The sequence below is a fragment of the Sminthopsis crassicaudata genome, chromosome 2, assembly GCF_048593235.1.
Source record: "Sminthopsis crassicaudata isolate SCR6 chromosome 2, ASM4859323v1, whole genome shotgun sequence".
NCBI lineage: Eukaryota > Metazoa > Chordata > Mammalia > Dasyuromorphia > Dasyuridae > Sminthopsis > Sminthopsis crassicaudata.
The window spans coordinates 500,944,304-500,968,422 of record NC_133618.1 but is presented as its reverse complement, the minus strand read 5'-3'; the positions used below and the strand labels follow the sequence as shown (position 1 = coordinate 500,968,422).

The following is a 24,119-nucleotide window of genomic DNA, read 5'->3' as shown; positions in this document are numbered from 1 at the left end:
ATTAGACTAGATGGCCCTTGAGGTCCTTTCAACTCCATTTATGAGTCTATGATCCAAAGTCTGAGGGCAATGTAAGAAAAGGAGTGGGGAAGAGAATTCAGGAAGGGGAAGGGCACCTTGAATTTACCCCATCTCTAGAGAGTAAAAGGCAACCAGGACTACTGAGGGCCCATTACTATAGGTAGAAAGGCTGACCGTGGCTATACAACAGAAGATGGGACCAGCTTCATTATTCAACAAAAACTTTATTCATTCAAAAATCAATCATTGGAATTATTCTGCAGATATCTTAAAAAAAAAAAAAAGGGCAAGGCTTCAGATCACAGTGACCATAACCTAATTAGTTCCGACATCCCTGGGGGTGGGGTGGGAGGGGTGGGGGAAAGTGGTATCAGGCCTGGGCGTGGGTTGAGAAATAGTTGAAAGAGACTTTGTCGGAAAACTGGAACCAGAAGCCTAAAGCATTTTGAAACCAAAGCCTCCTTCCCACCCAAATCTCTAGCTTCCTTGTCCATAAAAACAGCAGAAATCACTTGGTTGACTAACCATAGCCATCCCTAAGTGGAAGAGTTGGAGCAATTACAACTTATTACCACCAGGGAGTGTACATGGGTCTTAGTATCCTGCTCCAAACCTCAAGAATCAGTTTTCCTAGTTCAACTTCAGAGACATTTCTGGAAGAAACCGTTTCCTGGCCTGGAGGTACTGAGCATGAGCACCCACTTTCTAGAACAAGGAGACAGTGTCCCTTTAAGAAAAGACTGACATCTGTCTTATAAGGAAGTTTGTTGTCAAACTTAAAAGCATTTCGTAAGGAAGAAATGTCAGTATAAATGATGCGTACATTTATCTCAACGTTATTTGAAATGCTTCATGGTTAAATATTTAATCACTAGAAAATTATGAAATTCTCATAAGTTACCATCAACAAAAGTAGGAAGCAGACATGTTGGGAGGCAAAGGCTGGGATTGGAGCTGGGGATCAGCGGGGAGTAGGAGCAGACACAGCAGGGAACAGCCCAGAATCTTAGTTTCTTGTCCCCAGCTAGATTAGATGGAACACATGGTATTAGCTCTAGTCTTCCCCACCTGGCACCTGGCATCTGGGCATCCCTGGAAGAGATGCTTGTCACTTGTGAGCAAAGAGGCCAGAATCCAGAGAAGCAGATCTAAAATAAGTCCAGGAATCATGCAGAAAAAATAGTAGAGGTGGGAGAAATTCCTTCAGAAGTTAGGCCATAAAATAAAGGCTTCTTAAAGGACTTGTGGATCAGGGAACTTGCAAGGGAAATGGACTAGACTAAGTGAGGAGGGCGGGGTGGAAGATAATAGGGAAAGACTGAGTGATGCTTTCTATGGGAATCTAGCCTTCACATAGGTCTTTACTATGCAACCTGGAGCAAGGAAATAATGAATGACTCGCATCTCCACCAACAAGTTAAGAATAGGTTTCTTAGAAAACACAGTGCTGCCTTTGTGGAACATGCATGTCACTAAGAGGAAGAGGGAAGAAGGTAGAGTCTTCTAGAGGGGAAACTGAGTCCAAAAAAAAAAAAAGGAAAATAACTTTCCTGGGGTCACTTAAGGAAGGGGCAGCACAACTTTCAAATTCCAAGCCCAAGCCCCTGGTACCTCAAATAGGTCTCACTAGACACAAAACCACATGAATCAAGACACACAGAATCCCTTCTATAAGAGGGCAGAAGAGGAAAACACAGTATTTAGTCATAAGACCAATTCAAGAGCAGCAATGAAGGTCAACCTTTCTGAATCCTGTCATTCAAAAGCCATATGTGTGGTCTTAGTCCCTAAGTAGCCATTGAAAGACTCCAAGAAACTTATCCCAAATTTAGTCTGAGATGGGACAAGGGAAGGGACATTGTATCCAAAGGAAATCTTAATTCAAATGAAATAATATTTGTAAAGCAAAGACACTCAGCACAGTGTCTGGTACATAATAGGTGCAATGTAAATGCATATTCCCTTCCTTTCCACCAATTCACCAGGAAATATTTACAGTTACCAGAGACATTTTTAGGGTTCATCAAACACTGTGTTGGTATATAGCACTCACATCAATTAACCCCTATAAAATGGAGAAAGTATCCATCTGCTAAAGATCCGTTTATCAAGGGTCAATTACTTATGTGGAAACAGTTCTCAAAAGAAAAATATAAATGGTAATAAAGAGTTTGAGACTAGAGGCAAGAAGACATGTCTATCAACAGCTTCCTGCTCTTAATTCTGCACTGCAGTGGTGGATAGGAAAGAGAAGGCCAGAAAACTGCTGACTTTTTCTTTTCTTATTCACAAAGCAAAAAGGGTACTGAAGTATTTTGGGGAAGGGGAGTGAAGGAAATCAAACCTTTCTACCCCTACTACCAATCATAATCCACCCTGGCTAGTTACAATTCACCTTCTCTTTGAAAGAACCAAATCTCAAGGAGAATCAGGCAGATAACTAACTTTGACCATCAGGCACCTCAAGGCACCAAGGAGTTCTGAGCACAGTAAGCCAAAGACAGATCTACTACATTAGCTAAAATTCATCTGGGGGTTTTCTCTTAAGCTATCAGAGGACCCTGATATTATTGACTGATGGTTACTTCTCTTAATGGCCTGAATGGAACAAGAGAAAAGTCACATCAAGAGATGATTCTGGTGCTTCTCTGGGTTCTGAGAATATGAGCTCCACCTTCCCCCTTGTAGAAGATCAGAACTCAGACTCATGATACCTTAGAGCCAGAAGAGACCTTAGAGATTCATCTAGTCCAACTCCTCATTTTACCCATGAGGAACCTGAGGCTTAGACAGGAAGTCTTGCCCAAGATCATAAAGCAAATTAAGGGCATAAATGGAACTTGAATCCAAGTCTGATTTTCCTGCCTACTGTCTTTTCACTAAAGTGACATTGCCTCTCTACTTGACACTGCTAATTTTCTAACTCATATAGTCTTTAACATCTTGTTGTAGAGCTTAAGAGGGGGACCTTCTGGTCCAGCCCAGCTGCCCTTGATAAATGAAAAACCTTAGAAGCTGAGCCTTCAGATTTAGAAGGGAGCTAGAAGTGTCTTTCCATATCTAACCCAGCAAAGGTACTATCCATTTTTAAGAGATGACTATGGAAAGTAAGAAAGCTCAAAAATGGGTCAGGAAGAATACAGGCTTAAACAACAGTGCCTACTCAATGTTTGATCCAAGAAATTCCTCCACAAGCCATCTGGTTGAGCTTAAAAAGATTTCTTACCCATAAGCTGATAGTTTACAAGAGAAAGCCAAGAGAGCTCTCTCGGAAGTAGACAAAGAGAAAAAATCTAACCAAGAATCCCTAATTTGCTTGTACCTAATCCCATCCAAGTGTACTGAGGTTCTTGGGGAGGGGAGAACAAGCCTGAGCCTAGTAAGAAGAATTTTCATACCGTTTCCCCGGGAGAAAGGGAGACCCTTGAAAATGCTAGAGAATGAAGCCATGAGATTCCTCTGAACCTACCCTCAATCCCTTGGAGTTACAATAAGAGGTGAAGATCAGAGTAAGGATTCCAAACTAGATTGTAGTTCACACAAGAAAACAGCAGTGAGATGGGGTCATCATGGAGGGAGCAGGAAGGAGAGCCCCCAAGACCCCCGAGAAAGAGGATGATTAGAGTTTTAGGGAAACAAATGGCTGGAGGAGAAGCTTTGGGTTAGAACCTAAACAGATTCTAAAAAACTCTACATATCAAAAGAAGACATAGCAGAGAGTTTAGAGAAGGTGATCAGCCACCAAGTCCAGAATGCCCCTTTCCCTAAAAAGAAACATCTTTATCAGAGAAGGGCAGAAGGAACAAGGAACTGTGGAAAGAGAGAGAGAGAAGGATGTGGCTTCTGAAATGTCCAAGATTATCTGCCCACAGTGGGACTCTTTTCAGGTTTTCATTTTCAAGTAAGGGCAGATGCCAATCAAGTCGTGCTGGGTGCCAGCTGTTTCCAAGGCCAACTCTTTAGTAGTGAGGCAGGGCAGGGATAGTGAGGGAACAAAAACAGAAAGATCAGGTTGCTAATTCTTAGGTGATTGACATTAATTGTCACTGCAATAGAACTAAATTTGTAAGGCATGCTCTCTACAGGCCAGTCATAACTCCCAATCATCTGGCTAAGGAAAAATGTGAACAGCTGTGAAGAGCCAGGCCTGGCACATTATCCTCCCCATTTTAGACTCAAAGGAAAAATAAGATGGCAGGACATTCATCAAACATCAAAGGAAACAGAAAGTTACATGACATCACCCATGGAACTCTCTGGTTGGCTTTCTGTTTGTCCTTCCCACTAAAAGCTTTGGCAACATTTTCTAGAATATCATGGTTTAGCTATTTTTCTTAACTTCCAAAAAGAGGTTAGAGCTCCCCCAAGAAATATGAGGCTATTGCCTGACAGACTTAATAGAAGGCAAGCCCCTTAAGGGCCAGGAATGTTTTGTTTTTGTCTTTATATTCTCAGAACTTACCACACTTGCACTTAGTAGGAGTTCGTTAATGAACATAAATTCATTGATTTGACTTAATGTAGAATTGATGGATAACTATCTCTTTGAACAAGCTTCTTTCCCTATAATTGTTCACCCAGTGGACCCAAAGATGCCTCTGTTCAATAAACATGTAGGTAAGTGTCTACTAAATGTGAGCCAGAGGAGTACAGATATTTAGATTCTTGTGTCTCTCTCCTCAGAAAGGAAAAATTGGGGGAGGGGAGGAATATGCTGAATGGGAAGATTTGGGAATCATTTGCAAGTCTCCCAAAGGGAAGGATACTTAAGTTTTTGGCTAATAGCAGCTTTTCACTCTTCTGTGAATAGGATGGATTTTCCCTTCTCTAAGCTCTTTACTAAAAAAATTGATTGCGTTCTTTCCTCAAACAGTCTTTTTTGGTGCAACCTTTTAAGAAACTCAATTTCTCTAATCTGCCCAAGACATAAAAGCAAGAAGCAAGAAAGGCAACCAGGCCAAATGAAAATCTGAATGCAAAAGCAGCTGGGGTCTCTCTCTGAGCATGAGAGTCATGCAGAAGAATGCTGGGGAGGGGGTAGGCAAGAGGGAGTAGAGGAAGAGAATGGAAGAAAGGAGAAAGATAAGGGAAAGGAGAAAGCAATGAGGAAGCAAGGGAACCCAGGGAAGCAAGCATCTGGAAGAGAGATGGGTATATAACCCTTTCAAGAATTTCCTCCCTAACCCCACTCCAAAAACCAAGCACAGTATCTGGGAAAGTATTTTTGGCTTCTTGGCCACTGTGGGCCACCGTCCTCCTGAGCGAGCATGGGGGCGCGCGTGCACATGTAAACGTTTTGCCCCTGGATACTTGGGGCTCAGACATACCAGACAGCAGCAACAGTTAACAACCAATAAATAAAGATATTGATCATATATATGTATAAAAAAACTCACTTTCCCACAAAAAAACACAATACTGATATCACGAAAAAATAATAATGATAATAATTAATAATAATAAATCATCCTAGTCAGGCAGGTTGTTTTGCTGCTAAAAGGACTGGATGACAAGAAACATCAATCATCTCCCAAATACATCGGGCCCAATCCAAGAACGAAAGAGATATCTTCCCAACAATCTTTCCAGCCACCAGTAGGAAGGAAGCTGGAGAGTTTTCTGAGTAACCCAGGACCATCATCATTCTTCAGTCTACATTTTCTAGAACAGAAGGGCATTTTTTAAAATGTCTGTTCCAAATGAAAAATAAAAGCATGGGCATGAGAGAGAAACAATGAGGCTCTTCTGTGATGCAATAGGTGGCCTTGTTCTGCAGATGATCACCGCTGTTTTTCCTCCGACAAGCAGAAGTTGGCAAATGGAGACAGTGACTTCAGGGCACAGTAAGGGGATGCAGAGGGTGAGAAGGGATGGGGGAAAGGGACCTCACATTTTGTGTGCAGCCCTGCTGTGCGTAAAGGAAGGCTGGAGAGAGACAAGTGGATGAGCTTCATTACTGAGGTGGTCTGATGGCACAGAGGGAGGCAGGCAGTCTGCAGGCATCTGAAAAGCAGAGCATTAGGAACACAGGGTTAAAAAGGCACCTACTTGTATCGTGGGTTGTCTGAAGGAGGTTGCAGTATCTCCCTCCCCTTTAGAAAGAGAAGAAACTCATTCTATTGCTAAGTAAAGAAGGGTCTGCAAAGTCACCTAGCCCACCATAGCTAGCCCAAACTAGTTCATGCTCCATTTCTCATTCAGACATCCACTTGGATTATCCTGAAACCATGACCCCAGATCCTGAGACTAATCTACTTGATTTCAGAAATACCCAGGGGCTGAGCCTTCTTGATTTGTAAATATTAAATGCAAATTCACCAGTGCTACCATATCTGTGATATTCCACCTGAGCCATCTTGTTGTCTAGGCCAATCCCATCCCCCATCTCCTACCATAATCCCAACTTTTCTGTTGGAATCAATATTACCATTGCTTTTAGAAAAGGCCCATTATATGTGTTTTTGGACTTTGCCAATGCAGAATTTATTAGTTTGACTATGTATACTTTGTTACAAGGAGGGAGGGATGGAAAAGAAAATTGATTTTTGTCAAATGAAAAAAAAAATTAAGTCCCTGTTATCTCAAAGAATAAGATTCCTTTCTCTAACTACCACTCCCCTATATGTGCTATCTATCACTCATCCGAATGTAAGCTTCTTCAGGGCAAGAGATCACCTGATTTTTGTATTTGTATTCTCAGCTTAGCATGATGCTTAGCACACAAAAAAAGTACTGAGAGTCTGGAACTCTCTGACTCCTCAACTCCACCTCCTGGCTTCCCTCAAGTCTCAGATAAAATCACACTTTCTGCAAGTCCTTCCCAGTCCTCCTCAATCTTAGTGCCTTCTCACTGAAATTACACTCAATTTATCCTGTCTATGTTATGTTTCTACATAGTGGTTTGCATGTTGTCTTCCCCATTAGACTGTGTAGGGAACTGCTTTTTGTTATTTGTTTTTATCTCCAAGCACTTAGCCCAGTGCCTTGACAATTAGTAGTACTTAATAAATGCTTATTGTCTAACAGTTTATTCATCCTTTCAGGGCTCAGCCAATAAACATTTATTTAAGTGCCTACTATGTGCCAGGTACTATGCTAAGAACTGGGGATATAAAGAAAGCAAAAGGCAGTCCTCGATCTCAAGGACTTCAGTCTCAAGAGAGAAACCACATGAAAACACAAATGTATAAACAAGATATATACATAGGGTAGATTGGAAATAATCAACAAAAATAAAAGATTAGCATTAAAGGGTATCAGAAAAGGATTGCCTTAGAAGATGAAATTTTAGCTGGGATTTGAAGTGTAGCCAGAAGGTAGTAATGAGGAGGGAAAATATTCCAAAGATAGGGAACAGCTAGCCAAAATTCCCAGTCAAAAAATGGAATATCTTATTCCAAAAATAGCAAAGAGACCAGTGTCATGATTGGAAGAATCCATGATGGGGATTTTATATTTGATCTTGGATGTGATAGGGAACCACAGGATAAGGGAATGAAGATCTGTTCTTTAGGAAGATTAATCTGACAACTAGGTAGAACAAAGACCAGATTTAAGGCAAGAAGACCCACCTACAGGCCATTGCAACAATAATACATATAGAGTGGTAAGGACTTCTATAAGCTAAGAGCCATGTCAGAGGAAAGAAGGGGGAGTCCACAAGGGATTTTTTTTCCTCTCCCCCCCCCCCAAGCTATTTCTGAATGAATTTATTCTACTATTCACATAATCCTAAATGGTTTAGACATGGGAGCACGGTAGTCCTTAAAAGCAGAAAGTTTGACCAAATGACCTTAAAACCTCCTAGTTACAGGATTCTGGAAAGACAGGGAAGAGGATTTCCAGGTTCCAACAAGATCAACAAACCCAGCTTATGTTTTGATCATAAGTGGTATTTTGCCAGGATACCCATGCCAGATAGGGAGTTTAGATTTAAGAATGGGAGAAGGGAGAGGATGCAGACTAAATGTTAATCTCACTTATTCCAGTCTGTGTTTCTCTTTGGAAAAGAGTAGAGTGGGAGTGTTATAAAGTCCTGGGCAGTAATTTGTAGACTGTCATTCGAATTCCCTTATGCACTATGCGCATGACACATAGTAAGAGCTTAAATAAAGGCTTGTTGACTGATTCTTTTTTACCTTTCTTTCTACAAACACACAAGGCCTCCTCCTCTTGATGCTATCTGTTAAAAGTGTTCTTGATGGTCTTTTCAAAGGGGGAACCCACCCAAAAACTCATGAGGCCTTGTTTTGTCTTATTATTAGGGTGCTAAATTAACTGTCCTACAGAGGTCTCTTCTGTTGTGTATATCTAAAGGGAAATGTGTGTCAATAGATTATGATGGGGATGGAAAATGTCAAAGAGATCAAGAAGAAAAAGAAATGAAAAAGGAGCAAACAGAATAGGGGAAGAGTGAGGAAAAGAAAGATTAAGAAGAAAAAAGACAGTGAAAGGAAAAGAAAAATGAAGGGGAAGAAGGAAAAGGAAATGAAGAAGAAATAGAAAGAAAAGAAATAAAATAAAGAAGAGGAGAAGGGTTAAAAAAAGGAAAATGAGAATGAAAGGAAGAATTTTAAAAAGGAGTAGAGAAAGAAGTACAAAAAGATGAAGAGGAGAGAGAAAAAAGAACAGGAAGAAATGAAGACAACAAGTTATGCAGTAACAGCAAAATTGCAGACACAAATAATTTTGAAAGACTTCAAAACTCTGATTAATAAACTCAATGATCACAACTCCAAAGAACCCCATGATACTATCAGAAGTGATAGACTCAAGGGGACAGAATTTTATATATTTTTATACACACACACACACACACACACTTGTTGTTCACTTGTTTTAGTCATGTCCAACTCTTCATGACCCCAGTTGGGATTTTCTTGGCAAATATATCAGAGTTAGTTTCCTTCTCTAGTGTATCCCCATTTTACAGATGAGGAACTGAGGCAAATAGGTGTTAAATGATTTGCTCAGGATCACACAGCTTATATCAGGTGCAAGATTTGAACTCAGGAAGATGAATCTTCCTAACTTCAGGCCTGATATTCTATCCACTATGCTACCTAGTTGCAATCTCTTTGTGTGTGTGTGTGTATGTGTGCGTGCGCGTGCGTGCACATGCATACATATAGTAAAATAGTAAATGCCTAATGCAGGATTTTGTTTTGCTTGACTATACGTATCTGTATAAAAGTTTTGTTTTTTTCTTTTCCTTTTTTTCAATATGTGAGGAGAAAGAAATAAAGTTTGTTCACTGAAAAAATTAAATTAACTTTTTTAAAGGATAGGAAAGAAAAAGAGGAAAAAATGTATTCCAATAACAAATGACAATATAATATTATTATGCTAAATTTACATTACATCTACCTGAATAATTAAAAGAAAATAATGGTACTCATGTTAACTGGGAAGGAGGCCTTTGCAACTTAGCCATTGCTAGGCATTAAACTCCTTATTGAAAGATGGGGTGGGTAACATCTTGGTGTCTCTTCAATCCACAATGTCTTAGGTGTTTATTTCTAGTAGGGGAAGGTCAGAGTCCACATGATCTGAGGCTGAGCTTTTACTCTCCTTCTTCCAGTGCAGGACCAAGGTTGCCTATAGGGACCATACTTACCCCTGCTCTGGCCTTAGGACTATACAAGCCCATCATAGAGGGAGAGTGCCTGGACAATGGAAGGGTCAGCCTTTGAGCCCTCCTGGAACTCCTGCAGTGTCAGCTTTCCATCTGAATTCTGGAAGGAAAATGAAGGTGTTCGGAGTTTTTGATGTCTAAATCCCACCCAATCCCAGCTATCCAACTAGCCTTTTCTAGGCCATGGACTCCCTTTGGCATTCTAACGAAGCCTATAGATACCTTTTCAGAATGTTTTTAAATAATTTAGGAGGAAATTTAGAGATTTTTTTTTTTAAAATAAAGATGCAATTTTTTTTCCAGCCAAGTTCACAGACCCCTAGAAATCTACTGTGGACTCCAGGTTAAGAATCATTGGTTTCGGGGCTGTCAACCAGACTAATATTCAGGTCCTCTTGTTTCAGATTCAGGGTCAGAAGCTCCTTCATCATACACTAAATCATTCACATTCAGAGATGGAAAAAGTTAGTTCTCTCTTAACTTCAAACAAATAAATGAACTGAATAATCCCAAATAATGGCTAAAATCCAAATCATTTCTATTCAACTTGGAACTGGATGTTTTAGGTAATTATCTTCCTAGTAGATCCCATTTCCTCAATGTGAATTTGTATTCCCTAAACCTGATGGTGAGTAGGTGGTACTCAGACCTGCCCTGGCTAATGACATAAGTTTTCTGTGGTTAATCCACAGAAGGAGATATTTTGGTCTGAAATTCCCAGTCCTGTGGTTTTCCCTGGTCTCGGCAACTCATAAACTCATAGAACTTTAAAGCTGAAACATCAACTAATCCAACCTCTTTACTTTACAGGTGGGGAAACTCCAATGACTCAAGAGAAAAGAAAACTAGCTACAGACCAGCCACAGGACTAGGGGCAAAGCTGGGACTGAGACCAAGACTTCCTGACTTCCAATCTGGTGCTTTTTCTAAAAAAATAATGAGGTCAGGCTCAAGATGCAGGAGCCTGGGGTCACTGGTGGTTGTAAAGTAACAAAGAGAGAAGGAAGTGGAAGAAATCATACATGGTTTAAACAAGAAATCTGGGTTCAAATCCTGACTCCATTTGTTGTTACACTGTTATATTCTGTTAGTCATGTCTGATTCTTCATGACCCCATTTGAGATTTTCTGGGCAAAAATACTGGAGGGTTTGCCATTTCCTTTTCCAGCTCGTTTTACAGGCAAACAGCATTAAGTGACTTGTCCAGGGTCATACAAGTATTAAGAACCTGGGGGCAGATTTGAATTCAAGAAGGTGAGTCTTCCTGACTTTAAGCCAAGCACACTATCCATTGCAACTTTGGGCAACCTCTGGTTTCACTACTTAGCACCTTTGTGACCCCGGTCAATTCTTTTAAGCTTTTTGAGTCTTAGTTTCTTCAGCTACAAACTGAAGGGATGTTTTTTTCCATCCTCCTCCCTGCCCTGAAGTAAAACTTTTCCCCAGGCACCCAAAGTATAAGTATAGTATCACACCTCAACCACCTCACCTTGTCCATCATGGCAAAGATCCGATCCACCCTCTTTTCTGGGGTGTTCTCCTCTTCTGGAAGCTCCACAGTATTACCCTTACAGGAAAGAGATAAGGACAGTGAAGTTAAATATCATCCACTGACTGTACAGTGCCTTGGGTCCTACACTAGTTGTTCTTTACAATCCTGGCTAAGCAGCAAGAGATACTATTATCTTCTTTTCCAGCTGAAGACCCAAAAGTCACTGAACGACTGAGTCACAAGGAATCTCAGAGACTATGTAATCCAAGTCTCGCATAAGCAAAACAGATCCAACTCAGGAAGCATCACTCACTCAAGGTCATATGGCAAGTTGGCAGTCTTTGTATTCAGTGCTGTTTCTCCCATACCACACTGTCACCACCCAGCTCCAGGGTGCCCACCATATCAGTATTCCCATCTCCCCCCACTCTTTTTTATTTTTGGATACACAAACACACAAGACACATTTTCTGGACTATGCCCTCCCCCAACCATGTTTTCTCCACCTCCAAGATCATCTTTGGCTTCTATCTTTCCAGATGGTGAATCACATAACAATTATAGTTTGAGAGGGGAAGGGACAGTCCTATTTTTCAAAAAGTCTCTCCATGTAAGATGTTACCTCTTATGTGAATAAAATCTAAACCTTTTCCAAATTCTCTCCTTGGGTTTCTCACCACCTACATGCCCACCCCACCCACCCATCTCAGAACCAAACCTTTCTTACCACCATCTGGTAAATGGCATCCACAATGTCCAGCATTTCATTCCTTGTGATGTAGCCATCATTATCCAAGTCATAAAGCTTGAATGCCCCTGAAATTGGAGACACTAGTCATCATCCCAAGGATCTCACTTATCCCTTCTCTCCAGCAAAAATGGGAGTTGAACATATAATCAATCCCCTTACCCTTTCCCATGTCAGGTAAACAAAGAGGAGAAAAGGGTTCATTTATTCCCCATTTTACAGATAAGGAAACTGAGCCCCAGGAGAACTGAGTGGGGATAGTGTTGAACTACCCAGCATTTCAATGTCAGGAGCAGTATCTGAAGTCAGATCTGGCTTCCAACATCACATTCTCCTTTGAGAGTACACTAGGATTCATACCCAGATAACATCTCATATACTAGCTGTTTTCCCAGAGATCATCAGAGAACATTTAGAGCTAGAAGGAATTTTGAAGGTCATCAGGTCCAACTGAGAAGGGTCACAGAATGACTATGTATCTGCAGTGAGATTTGAATTTGGTTCTTTCTAACAAGTCCGGTATTCTACTGAGACCTGTTGAAGACTTTAGCTCAAAAAAGCCAAAGTCTCTCTTTTCATCTAGGGCCATCTCCAGTCATCCTGATCTATATCTTGTCACTAGACCCAGATGGCTCTGGAGGGGAAAGTGATGTGGATGACTTTGCATAGTCCTCTCTCACTTAAATCAAAATCACTTGCACATCATGGCATCACCTCCCTGAAGTCATTATCCTCTTCAAAAATGAAGAACAAACAACAAGTATTCTATCTGCTAGACTACTTAGCTGCCTCATATAGCCAGGGCAAGGGGATCAGACTTGCCCTTCCTTTGGGTCATTATTTCAACCTAGAAGGTCCTCTTTTCATCAAAGTTCTTCCATGCCTCTAGGCTCAGCTTTTTCCAATAAGCCTTCTTTGAATTGTCCAACCCCTAGGGATGTTCCCCCCTCATAGAACATATAACTCAACATATAACACTTTGAAGTCTGAATTATTCAGTGGCATTGGGTACAAAGAGCCTAATGCTGTCCATTATCTTTTCAGATATATGTCTTATTTCTCTTCCTAGGTGATATGCCTTGTAAAATCTTGTCTATTCTTCTCTATATTCCCTCATAGTAGCCAGCACAGAAATGGACACATCACAGAGTCTGATTAACTGATAGAAAAGAACTTACATCTTAGCTTCTCGTCCAAGGTCCCACGGGAGGTCACCGACAGTGCCTGGATGAACTCCGAGAATTCTATCCTCCCATCCTGACAAAAGAAGGCATTACACACATTATTTGAACTTTCTCAATCTGATGAAGGGAAAGTCAAGAAAGGGAGAGTTGGTGAGGGAAAGAAGAGGAAGAAGATGGAAAAAAGATATAGAAGATGAAAAAATAAGAAGCTAAAGAAGAGTATTATTCATTTCTATATTGGAAATAGCTTGGCAAAGGCTTTAGATACGTTAAATGCATTTAAGGCATCAGAGGAAGGAGTGAATGAGTGTGAGGGGATGAATATACGCACAGACATCCCAATCACCAGGTGACAGTAATATGTAGTAATCTCCCTCAGTTTTTAAGATAACAGAATCTTAGATTTAGAAGAAACTTTAAAGATAATCTCAGGTAGGGGGTATAGTAGATTAAGTACCAAGACTGGAGTCAATAAGACTCCTCTTCCTGAGTTTAAATCTGGCTTCAGACATTTATTAGCTATATAACCCTGGGCAAGGCACCTATATCTGTTTGCCTTAGTTTCCTTATCTGTAAACTGAGCCCAAAAAGGAAATGGCAAACTACTCCAGTATCTATGCTAAGAAAACTCCAAAACAGGTCACAAAGAGTTGGACATGACTGAACAACAAAATATTAGAGAGAATCTGGTCCAACTCCATCATTTTACAAAGGGAAAGACTGAAAACCCCATTGCTGGGAAAGGACTTGCCAAAGATCACACAGTCAACTGGTCCCAGAGCTAGACCTAGAACTGGGGCTCACTGGACTCTTACACACATGTAAGTGCTAGGGAGAAGTCCCTCACTGAGCTATCAGAACTGTGAACAATGGCATGGCCAGGAATGGAGAGCTGTTCTTGGGTTACCACCTAACAGGCTCCTAGGAACAGACCCATATCCTTAATAAGAAAGACTGAGGGGACAAAGAATTATGTAATAAAAAGGGGATTCTGGGAAAGGAGAACCAGAGGCAGGATGATGAATTTGGAGTAAGGAAGGCTTGCACTCTAGTCCATTTGCCAGATGCATCCTTAAACAGAAATCTCCCCATAACATCCCCAACAAGCAGTCAGCTAGCCTTTGCTTGAAGACCCAAGTTAGGGGAACTCACTATCTAATGAGACAACCTATTCCACTTTTAGATAGCTCTAATTGTTAGGAAGTTTTTCCTTACTTCATGCCTACATCTATCTGCCTCTCAAACCCAGAGAAGAGAAAGTTCAGGGGTGGTTGTGTGTGCATATGTGTGTCTTCCCCACTAAGGCAAGTTAGCAGTGAGAGAGTGGGTGTCGAGTTAGCATTTTAGGAGGAGATGAAGCTTCGGAGTCTGGTGATGAGGGGGAGGTGGCTCCTGGGACCTCGGGGGCTGGCATAGCACCATCAATCATTAACTTACTTTGTTTTCATCAAAGACATTGAAAACAAACGTAGCAAACTTGGTGGGGTCACCAAAGGGGAAGAATTGTTTGTAGATCTTCTGAAATCCTGCAGCATCCAGCTGACCACTGGGACAGTCCTTGATGAAGCCTTTGTACCTGAAGAAGGGAAGGAAGAAAGGTGATGAATAAGACTCTTACATCATCTTCCAGTAAGGAACCTCATACTTCCATCATCTGAGAAATAGCATATATACTGGATCTGCTACTTACTATCTGTCAGTCCTGGGACATCCCTCACATGGTCCTCAACTTCCCAACCTCTAAAAAAAACTCTGACATCCTTTCAGCTTTAACATTCTATCTTCTAACCTCTTTAATTCTAACATCTTATGTCTTATAAGCTCCCTCCCAGCTGTCATGTTTCAGGTTTTGTACTCCAAGGTCCTCCCTCCCAGATATGTGTCCCTATGTCTAAGTCCTTTTCCATTCTACCATTCAGTGCTCTAAGGTCCTTTCCAGCTCTGGGATCCTAACACCCCAGCCTTTGTATGTTGTCTATTTTTCATTATAAAACTGCTTTTGCAATTTTTATAAAAATTACATTTTATAATAATGCATTATATATATAGCACTATAAAAATTGCATTTTACTCTTATAACAATTCTGAGAGATAAGGCAAAGCTTAGGACAGTGGAATAAATTGAAACACAAAGAATGGCTTATCCAAGTTAGACAGTTAGTTATTGAGAGCTAGAACTGGAACCCAAGTCTCTCAAGTCCTCTAAATCAGTACATTCTTATCTCTAAATCCTAGATTTGAGAGCAAAAGAGGAAAAAAATTTATTTCACACTATTAGTAATAATAATAGTTATCATCATCATGATTATTATTATTCTAGTAAATAGGCTGGGATAGGGTTTGGAGGAAAATTTTCCCAGTGGCTTTTGCATAGCTACTATGGAAGAACTTGGGTTAAAATTGCATTCTGAAGCCTAATTCAGGAAGGTTGGTAGCTAGTAAAGATGCTGGAGTGGTGGAATGGGGCACTAGATCATACAGATGAAGGGTAGATGTATAGTGTATTGGAAACAAGCTCCACGACAGGCTACTACAGAAAGGATGGGATGCAACCCATGTTCCCACCCACCCACAATCCTTGAGGTTAAATCATGGCCTCTAGTTTGAAGACCACTTCCCTAGACCACAAAGACATTTATAGAAGATAATGGCTTTCCTTTCCCTTTCTCTAATAATCCACTCATATTCCCTTAGGGTTCTGCAGCCAGCAAGCTCCAATGAGAAGACTGATACCACTGGTAGGTGGTGTCCATATGGTATTAGCAGCTGGTACAGACCCACATGCCTGCTCTGATCACTCACCCCCTGCTCCCCTCCACCTCCACATACCTACAGCTACGAGGATGGGGGGATGGAATGGCATATTTCCCATCATCATCAGGAGAAATATCCTTTCTCTGGAAAACATAGAACAAGTTCTTGGCTGGTGGCATGTGGCAGGATGGAGGCTGATAATCCTCAGGCCCTTGAATGTGGTCACTCACTCACCTACTATCATTACTGCCATGGGGCCTGGTAACAAGCACCAGAAAAACCCAGAGCAGCCTCCCTCAGAAAGTCAGAGGCCTGTTTCCCTTCTCTTCTAAGTCTCCAAGTTATTCTCAGATACCTGGAGATCAAAGAACAAATGTCCTTTGTCAAAATGGGCCTGGCTTTCTGAAATCAGCAGACATGTTCTTGAGCCACGAATAAATGCAATTAAAAACATTCTGCCTTATATCACTCTTGTGTACAAATCTGAAACTTCCCCCAATTAAATTGGAGCACCTCAAGAGCAAAGACTGTCTTCTTTGGTTTCTGATAATGACCAATTCAAGGAGGAAGACAAAATAAGTGCTTAATAACTTATTTGTTAACTTTAATTAAAATATACATACACCATCTTTCTATGATTTCCTTGGTATAGAGAGCTCCCAGAAGAGGGATCTCTAACAATACAGACCAGTACCTGCCCTGTAATTTATAGTCTTAGAAAATGACCTGGGGGCACTGGAGAAGCTTAGGGACTTATCCAGAATCACACTGTCAGCATGTGGTGGGAAGCTTCCCTTCCAATGCATATAATAGACACTTAATACATGTTCATTGACTGACTGACTGGTTCAGATGACATCTTAAGGCTCTTCCTGCTCAGAACTGGACACTTTTCTGTGACCCCACAGCAGAACTACCCATATTTCAGGAACATGTCTGAGACATTCTCCAGAGCACAGGAGGATGGGTCAAAGAGAGACATTAGGATACAGTCGAGGTCATAGGAAGATGCCAAGGACTGGAATTAAGAGAAATCCTCACCACTCCAGGTAGTGGTTGAGGGTTAAGCCAAGTGGTTTGTTTAGCATGATGTTATTCCAAAACTAGGAATGATGCACAAGCAAGATACTAATTCTAGAGGAAGTCTTTTAAAATGTGCTAGAAAAATAAAATTAAAAATTGCTCAAGAATATCTTCACATGGCTTAATTGTACCTACCTCCCAGGGTTTTCATAAGGATAAAATGAGTTAACATATGTAAACTGTTTTGTAAACCTTGATGCCCTTTATAGATGTTAATGACCTTCATTCTAACAAACAACAAAGCAGTTCTAGATCTATCAATCAATAAATATTTATTAGGTTTCTGCTATGTACCGGCACTGTGCTAAGAGCTGAGGTTACAACAAAAGGCAAAAGATATTGCCAGTCTCAAAATGCTTACCAACTTATATGGGAGAAAACAAATATGTACAAATAGGCCATATACAGGCTAAAGAGGAGAGGTATCAAAAGTAAGAGGGATTGGACAAAGCTTCCTGTAGAAGCAGGAAATTTTTAGCTGAAGGAGGCCAGAAGGCAGATGAGGAAGGAGGGCATTTCAGGTTGGGGGAACAGCAAGAAAAAAATGCCCTAAACTGAGGAGAGTCTCATTCATGAAACTACAGAGGTCAGTGTTATAGAACCAAGGAGTATAAGGCAGAAAGAAAGGTGTAAGAAGATGGGGCTAAATTATGAAGGGTTTTTGAACACCAGAGATTTTCCTATTTGATCCCGAAGGTGATAGAGAGCCACTAGAATTATACAAAACATGGGAGAAGGATGACAAAGTGGGAAAGTGATCATGATGATAGTGAGGTAAAAAAAAAGATTTTGCTTGTTTACCTATTTAAAGATCTAGGTAAAGAACCTTTACCCTGAAGTTAGGCTACCCCAGGATAAATGTATAATTAGAAAGTGAGAGAAGAAAACAAATCATACCAGAGAGAGAGAGAGAAAGAGAGAGACAGAGAGAGACAGAGAGAGACAGAGAGAGAGAGACACACACAGAGAGAGAGAGAGAGAGAGAGAGAGAGAGAGAGAGAGAGAGAGAGAGAGAGAATTCCCAAACCAGGCATACTAGGAGAGCTAGTCTAGATAGGCAAAAGGTACTTCGAATGAAGTAGAGACAACAGTTGTCATTGGGATGATAATGACTTTATGTCTGCCACCTATTCCAGCTAGAAGCTAGAAGGAACCTTATTTAGAGCTTATTTGATTCAGAGGTTTTTAATATAGGTCCTGTGAACTTTTTAAAACATGCATATTTTTTTAAAATTATATTTCATATAATTCATTTTCTTCATAATCCTATACATTCTATTTTAAGCATTTAAAAATATTACTCTGAGGTTTCACCAGACTGCCAAAGGGGCTCAGAACTGCAAAAGATCAAGAAATTCTGATCTAATCCAACTCCTTCATGTTTGAGATGAAGAAACTAAGGATCAGAAGTGATGACTCTCCCAAGATCACACAAATATTAAGTCTCTCTACCCAAAAGGTTATCAAATTGTGCATTTCCTTTGATCCAGCAATGTCTCTACTGGGCCTGTATCCCAAAGAGATCATAAAAAAGGGAAAATGATTCATGTGTTCAAAAATGTTTATAGCAGCCCATTTTATAGTGGCAAGGAATTAAAAACTGAATGGACACCTATCAGTTGAAGAATGACTGAATAAATTATGGTATATGGATATTATGGTATATTATTGTTGTGTAAGAAATAATCAGTAGGATGATTTCCGAGAGGCCTGGAGAGACTTACATGTACTGATGCTAAGTGAAATGAGCAGAACCAAGAGAACATTGTACACAAAAACACGATTATATGATCAACTCTGATGGATGTGGTTCTTTCCAACAGTGAGATGATACAGGGCAGTTCCAGTGGTCTTGTGGTGGAGAGAATCATCTGCACCCATGGAGAGGATTATAGGACTGAGTGTGGATCACAACATAGTATTTTATTTGTTGCTATTGTTGTTTATTTGCATTTTGTTTTCTTTCTCATTTTTTAATCTGATTTTTTTTTTTTGTGTAGCATGATAATTGTGGAAATATGTATAGAAGAGTTGCACATGCTTGACACATATTGAATTGCTTGCCTTCTGGGGGGATGGAGAGAAAGGAGGGAGAAAAAAATTGGAATACAAGGTTTTGCAAGGGTGAATGTTGAAAACTATTTATGCATATGTTTTGAAAATTAAAAGCTTTAATAAAAAAACAAATATTAAGTTTCAAAGTAATGAATGAAATCTAGGGGACATTGCATCATCCATTTTGCCTGCATTCTCAATGCCCTACCCCCTAGTCTCTTGGCCTCATTCATAGGCAACAGATTCTCAGGGGCAGCATTCTACCAGGAATGAGCCACCTTCTCCAGCTGAATTAAGCCCCTTAGAGGCAGGGTTCTAGCCCTGTAACAGATTTCTAGGGACATTCTTTTTGCCCAGCAATGAGCCACTTCATCCAGTTGAATTCAGTCTCACAGAGACAGGTTTCTAGCCATACATCTGCTACAGCATTTCTCAAAAAACTAATTCACCAACCTGAGCTGCTCCCATTTGGTTTGGCCACATGTCATCAATGGTTCCCTCTACTAAGCACTAGGTGCTACAGAAGCTCTCTGCTCTCCCACCAACCCAATTAAATCTCATATCCAAAGATTTCAATTTAGCCTCCAGTGATTGGAAAAGGGGAAAAAAAACTCCCTTTGCTCCCTCCCCTCCCCTCTTTCTCCTCCCTCTTCTCTCCCTCCCTCCTTTCCTCCTTCCCTCTCTCCCTTTCTTCATTATTCTTGTCCTCATTGACACTACCTCATATTCATGATAGGCAAGCTATCTAATATTAAACAGCTAGGAAATCCTAAGCAAAACACTTCCCTTTTCTAGACCACAATTTCTTCCCCTGTAAAATGGGGGAATTAAACTACATAATTCCTTTCCACACTATTATTCTTCATGTCTCTATTTTGTGGCACATTCACTTCAGGCTCCTGAAACCTAAGACTGTTAGAGAATTAAGAGTCTTAAAGCTGGAAAGGACCTTGGGGATTAGCTAACCCAAACTCTTCATTTTACAGAGGAGGAAACTGAGTCTCTGAGAGGAGAACATCTTATTCATTGTCACATAATAAGTTTGTGAGAGCTAGGTCTACAACCCAGATTTCATGACTACAAACGTAAGCTCATTCATTCTTCTTAACTCCCTCAGCCTCATAGGCCACATTGATTGCCATCTGGAGCAGATATCTCAGAGGGACAGAGGTCCAAAGCTGGCTTTGCTCTTTACCTCTTCTCTCTCTCTCTTTTTTTTTAACCCACCCTGACTCTGGGGTAGCTTATAACCCATTTTCTTCTGCTTTATCCTGAAGCAAAAAAAGAAAATGACTGCATTCCTGTATCATCAGCAAAACTGGTGTAACTGTCTGGGGGGAGGAAAGGGGAGGAAGGGGGAGAAACTAGCTGAATTAGCATGTTATTATTATTCACAACCCAAGCTGACAATTAGGGTATTTAATCACCACACTCTAAAATTCAGGATGAGATTGGCAAGGTATCAAGCTCTATCACTGTGAGTATCGTGAAGGAAACAGAAAGCAGTTCCCCCTTCCCAGGAATCTTCCAATCAAGTCAGAGATTTTGAGGGCACTGGAGAGGCCATTTAGCATGACCTAAGTAGGAATAAATCTCCAGCCTGGATCTGAAGATCACCAAGGATGGGGAATGTACTAGACAGGCAACCTGAGTTTGACTGTCTCAGACTCCCGCTTACTAGCTATGAAAGAGACTTAATCTCTATCAGTTTCAATTTTCCTCATCTATAAAATGGCTATAGTAATAACTCTGGCTCTTACCTCACAGGGTTTTTGTGAGGATCAAATTTTAAGTGATCTGTAAACTTTAAAGTGTCAGTTGTTATTATTTAATTAATTTAATATGCTGTTAATATAAATATCAGTCATTACATACTAACAATATATTCTTAATGTTATGTCACATATATTCATATAAATGGCAGTGATTATTATTGCTGCACAGCCTAGTCCCTTCCTACCTTTCCAGACTTCATATACTTCACTCCCCCATGATGTAGTCTAAAGATCCAGCTTTACTGGCTAATTTGTTTTTCTCCATATATAACACTCCATTTCTCTCTATTTTTATGCTCAGCTTTTATGCTAGATGATTCTCAGAATGTTCTCTTTCCTTACACTTCTTGGCTTCCTTGGTTGTCTTCAAGGTTCAGTTCCAGTTCCACCTTTCTGGAATCAGGCCTTTCTGGGTCCCCTTCTCCTCTCCCTTCCCCTAATGTCTGCCACTAGTGCCTTTTCTCTAAAGTTAGCTCCCATTTGAATTGTATAAGTCTTGTATACGCACAATTATTTGCTATGTTTTCTTACCTATTAGAATAGACCTGTGTTTCTGGCTAGACCAAAAGCTATTCACCAACAGATAAAATATGTGAAGAGTATGAGAAGTTAGGTTTCCACAGATACTGTCAAAACAGGATGAAGGGAGGGGTGGAATATCTTGTTAAAATATCTCCAACCAATCACCCTGTGAGTAAAGAAACTGGCTACACAACAAAGTTCCTCCAAAAGGGGCCAGGCCTAAACTGTCCCAAACCAATTGGGGACAATGTCAGGACACAAGCCTTTTGGCCTTTAAAATGGGAGAATAAAGAGGATTGTAAATCTGACCAATTGTAACTGATTATGAACCCAACCTGGACCAATCCAAGCCTTGAAGGGAGGGGCAGAGAACAGAACTAATAGTAAAGCTCGTTCTTGCTTCTGTATTGAGTGTGTGTCTCACCAGAAGCACACTTGCTTCTCATGAGAATACCTGAATAAAGAATTCTTTTCTCCCTCTAAAAAAAGCATTGGTTATAATACTACTCTTGGAATAGATTGCAACTGAGGAAGAAGTGGGCCATGGCAGCTCGATTCGGGGCTTATTCCCCAAACCTTCTGAGTTCCCCAGGTTTTTGATGACAACTACTAACTACATGAAAAAAAAGCCCCATCACTAATAAAGTATGTAAATAAAATAGCCAAAATAACCATATCCTCTTGGACTCAGAGATTCCACTACTAGGTTTATATATTTAAGGGACAATTGATAAAAAAAAGAAAGTCTCCCCTGTTTCTATGTCATTTCAATCATATCTATGACCCCATGGTGGGGTTTTCTTGGCAAAAATACTTGAGATGAGAAAAGTGGACAAACAGGGTTTTATGACTTGCTGAGGATCACACAGTTAATAAGTTTCTGAGACCTGACAATTTGAATTTAGAACCTTTGAACTCCTGACTCCAGCACTGGCTCTCTATCCACTGTGCCACCTATATGTCCATATACATATCAAAATATTTACAGTAGCATTTTTTGGTGATAGCAAAGAAATGGAAACAAAGTAGATGTTATCTATTGGGAATGCTAAACAAATAATGGCATATGAATTTAATGTAATATTATCGTCCAGTGAGAAAGAATGTGAATACAAAGAAACATGAAAAGATCTACCTGAACAGAGGGAATCAATTAAACAAAAACAAAAATACAATATATACATTTGCTATAACAATGGAAACAGAAAAAACAATGAAACAAATCCAAAGTGAATGTTGCAAAATTCTAAAGAACAAGCTGGTTTGAAGGAAGAGATATGAGAACACACTTCACCTCCTCCTCACCCCTCCCCACCCCTCCCCAATCCCTTTGCAGAGATGGGAGGTCCACAAGTGTTGTATATTGTGCTTATTTTCAGACTTTGGGGGAGGTACTGATAAATTATGCTGATTTTTCCTCTTGTTTTTCATGTTTTTCTTTTTAAAATGGTATTTGTTCAACAAGATGACTATATGGGAGAAGAAAGGAATAGTGAGGGAAAATTATTATGTGGAAAAAACCAAAAGAGAAAATCATTTTTTTTAAGAAAAAAAATAGAAAAAGAAAGGGAACAGTCAAAAGGAGAAACTAGCAGGAGGAAAGAAAGGAATGGGCCAAAATGAATAGTACAAATAAAGGAGTTGGCACTAAAGGGCCAGTGACATGGTGTACAGAGTCCTGGTTGTGGAGTCTGAGAATCTAAGTTCAAATCCTATCCTTTTATTGCTACTCACTTATCACCCTGTAATTCAATTTCCTCATCTATAAAAGAAGGCTGGACTGAAGGGCCTCTAAGTCCTTTCCAGCTATATTTCTGTTACCCAAGGACCACCTCTTTCTCTGGAATTCTACTGAGGTGGGGAGAATTCATGATGGATGGCCTCAGTTTGTTTTTAAGAAAGGAATGTGAGGTGGAAGGGACAGAGATCAGAATGGCTTCAGGAGAGAAAAGAAGGTTTGGAACAAAAGGTTATGAAAGTGAGACAGTCAACTAGGGAAAAGTAAGAGGACGAGCATACAATCCTTGAGCCTGGATAACATCAATTTATAGGCAGCCAAGCAACATAGTTCTATGACTTCTTCCATTATCATTCAAAATGATGAATTGTGTGGCCTTGTAGCTTACTGTTTCCTTTCTAATCCATCCTCCTTTCTCCCATCTCTGTGCATTTGCTCATACAAAGCAAAGTGTAGCTAGCATAGTAGAATAAATGTTGGTTCTAGAGTTGAAGAATCTGGCTTCGAATTCTGGATTCACCAATTATGTGGACTTAGGTAAGTCACTTAAATCTCTCAAGAACTCAGTTTGCTTATATGTAAAATGAGGGGGTCAAAAATCTAAATGTATGATCTGCCATTCCTCAGATGCCATCTCTAGCTATTAAAGCCCCCATTCCTTCAAGCCCAAACTCTAATGCTACCTTCTCTATGAAGTTATCTTATCACCCTCAGATTTCTTGTGCTTTATCTGAATGGCCTCAGGTTCTCCTTTATAACAACCTTTCCATCACATAGCATCCTTATTTATGTGTATGCTGTTGTTATTCAGTCCCCCATTTGGGATTTTCCTTAGCAAAAATATTGGAGTGGTTTACCACATTTTTCCCCAGCCATTTTACAGATGAGGAGACTGAGGCAAATAAAATTAAATGACTTGCCCAGAGTCACATAGCTAGTAAGTGTCTAAGGTTGGATTTGAACTCAGTTCCTCCTGATTCTAGGCCCAGCACTCTATCCACTGTATCACCTAGCTGCCATATATGTGTCTTCCCTTCCTTTTCCTATTAGATTGAAAAGACTCACTCAGAGGCAGGATTTATATTATATCTGTCTATTCCCCTCCATTTTACT

The 24,119-nt window shown here is 40.2% G+C and overlaps 1 protein-coding gene across 4 annotated transcripts in view; it reads right to left on the bottom strand.

The window, feature by feature from the left end:
• Positions 1–5,447: 5,447 nt before the first annotated feature.
• NCS1 (neuronal calcium sensor 1) overlaps positions 5,448–24,119 on the bottom strand; it is an 86,798-nt gene continuing 68,126 nt past the window's right edge. For all 4 annotated transcript variants that reach the window (XM_074293872.1, XM_074293874.1, XM_074293873.1 and 1 more), the window contains 6 exons: positions 14,517–14,655; positions 13,074–13,152; positions 11,875–11,963; positions 11,145–11,222; positions 9,638–9,755; positions 5,448–6,024 (listed from right to left, as the gene is read on the bottom strand). In XM_074293872.1, coding sequence (XP_074149973.1) covers positions 9,657–9,755; positions 11,145–11,222; positions 11,875–11,963; positions 13,074–13,152; positions 14,517–14,655 — 484 coding nt within the window. In that variant the 3' untranslated portion in view covers positions 5,448–6,024; positions 9,638–9,656. The remainder of the gene's footprint in view (positions 6,025–9,637; positions 9,756–11,144; positions 11,223–11,874; positions 11,964–13,073; positions 13,153–14,516; positions 14,656–24,119) is intronic.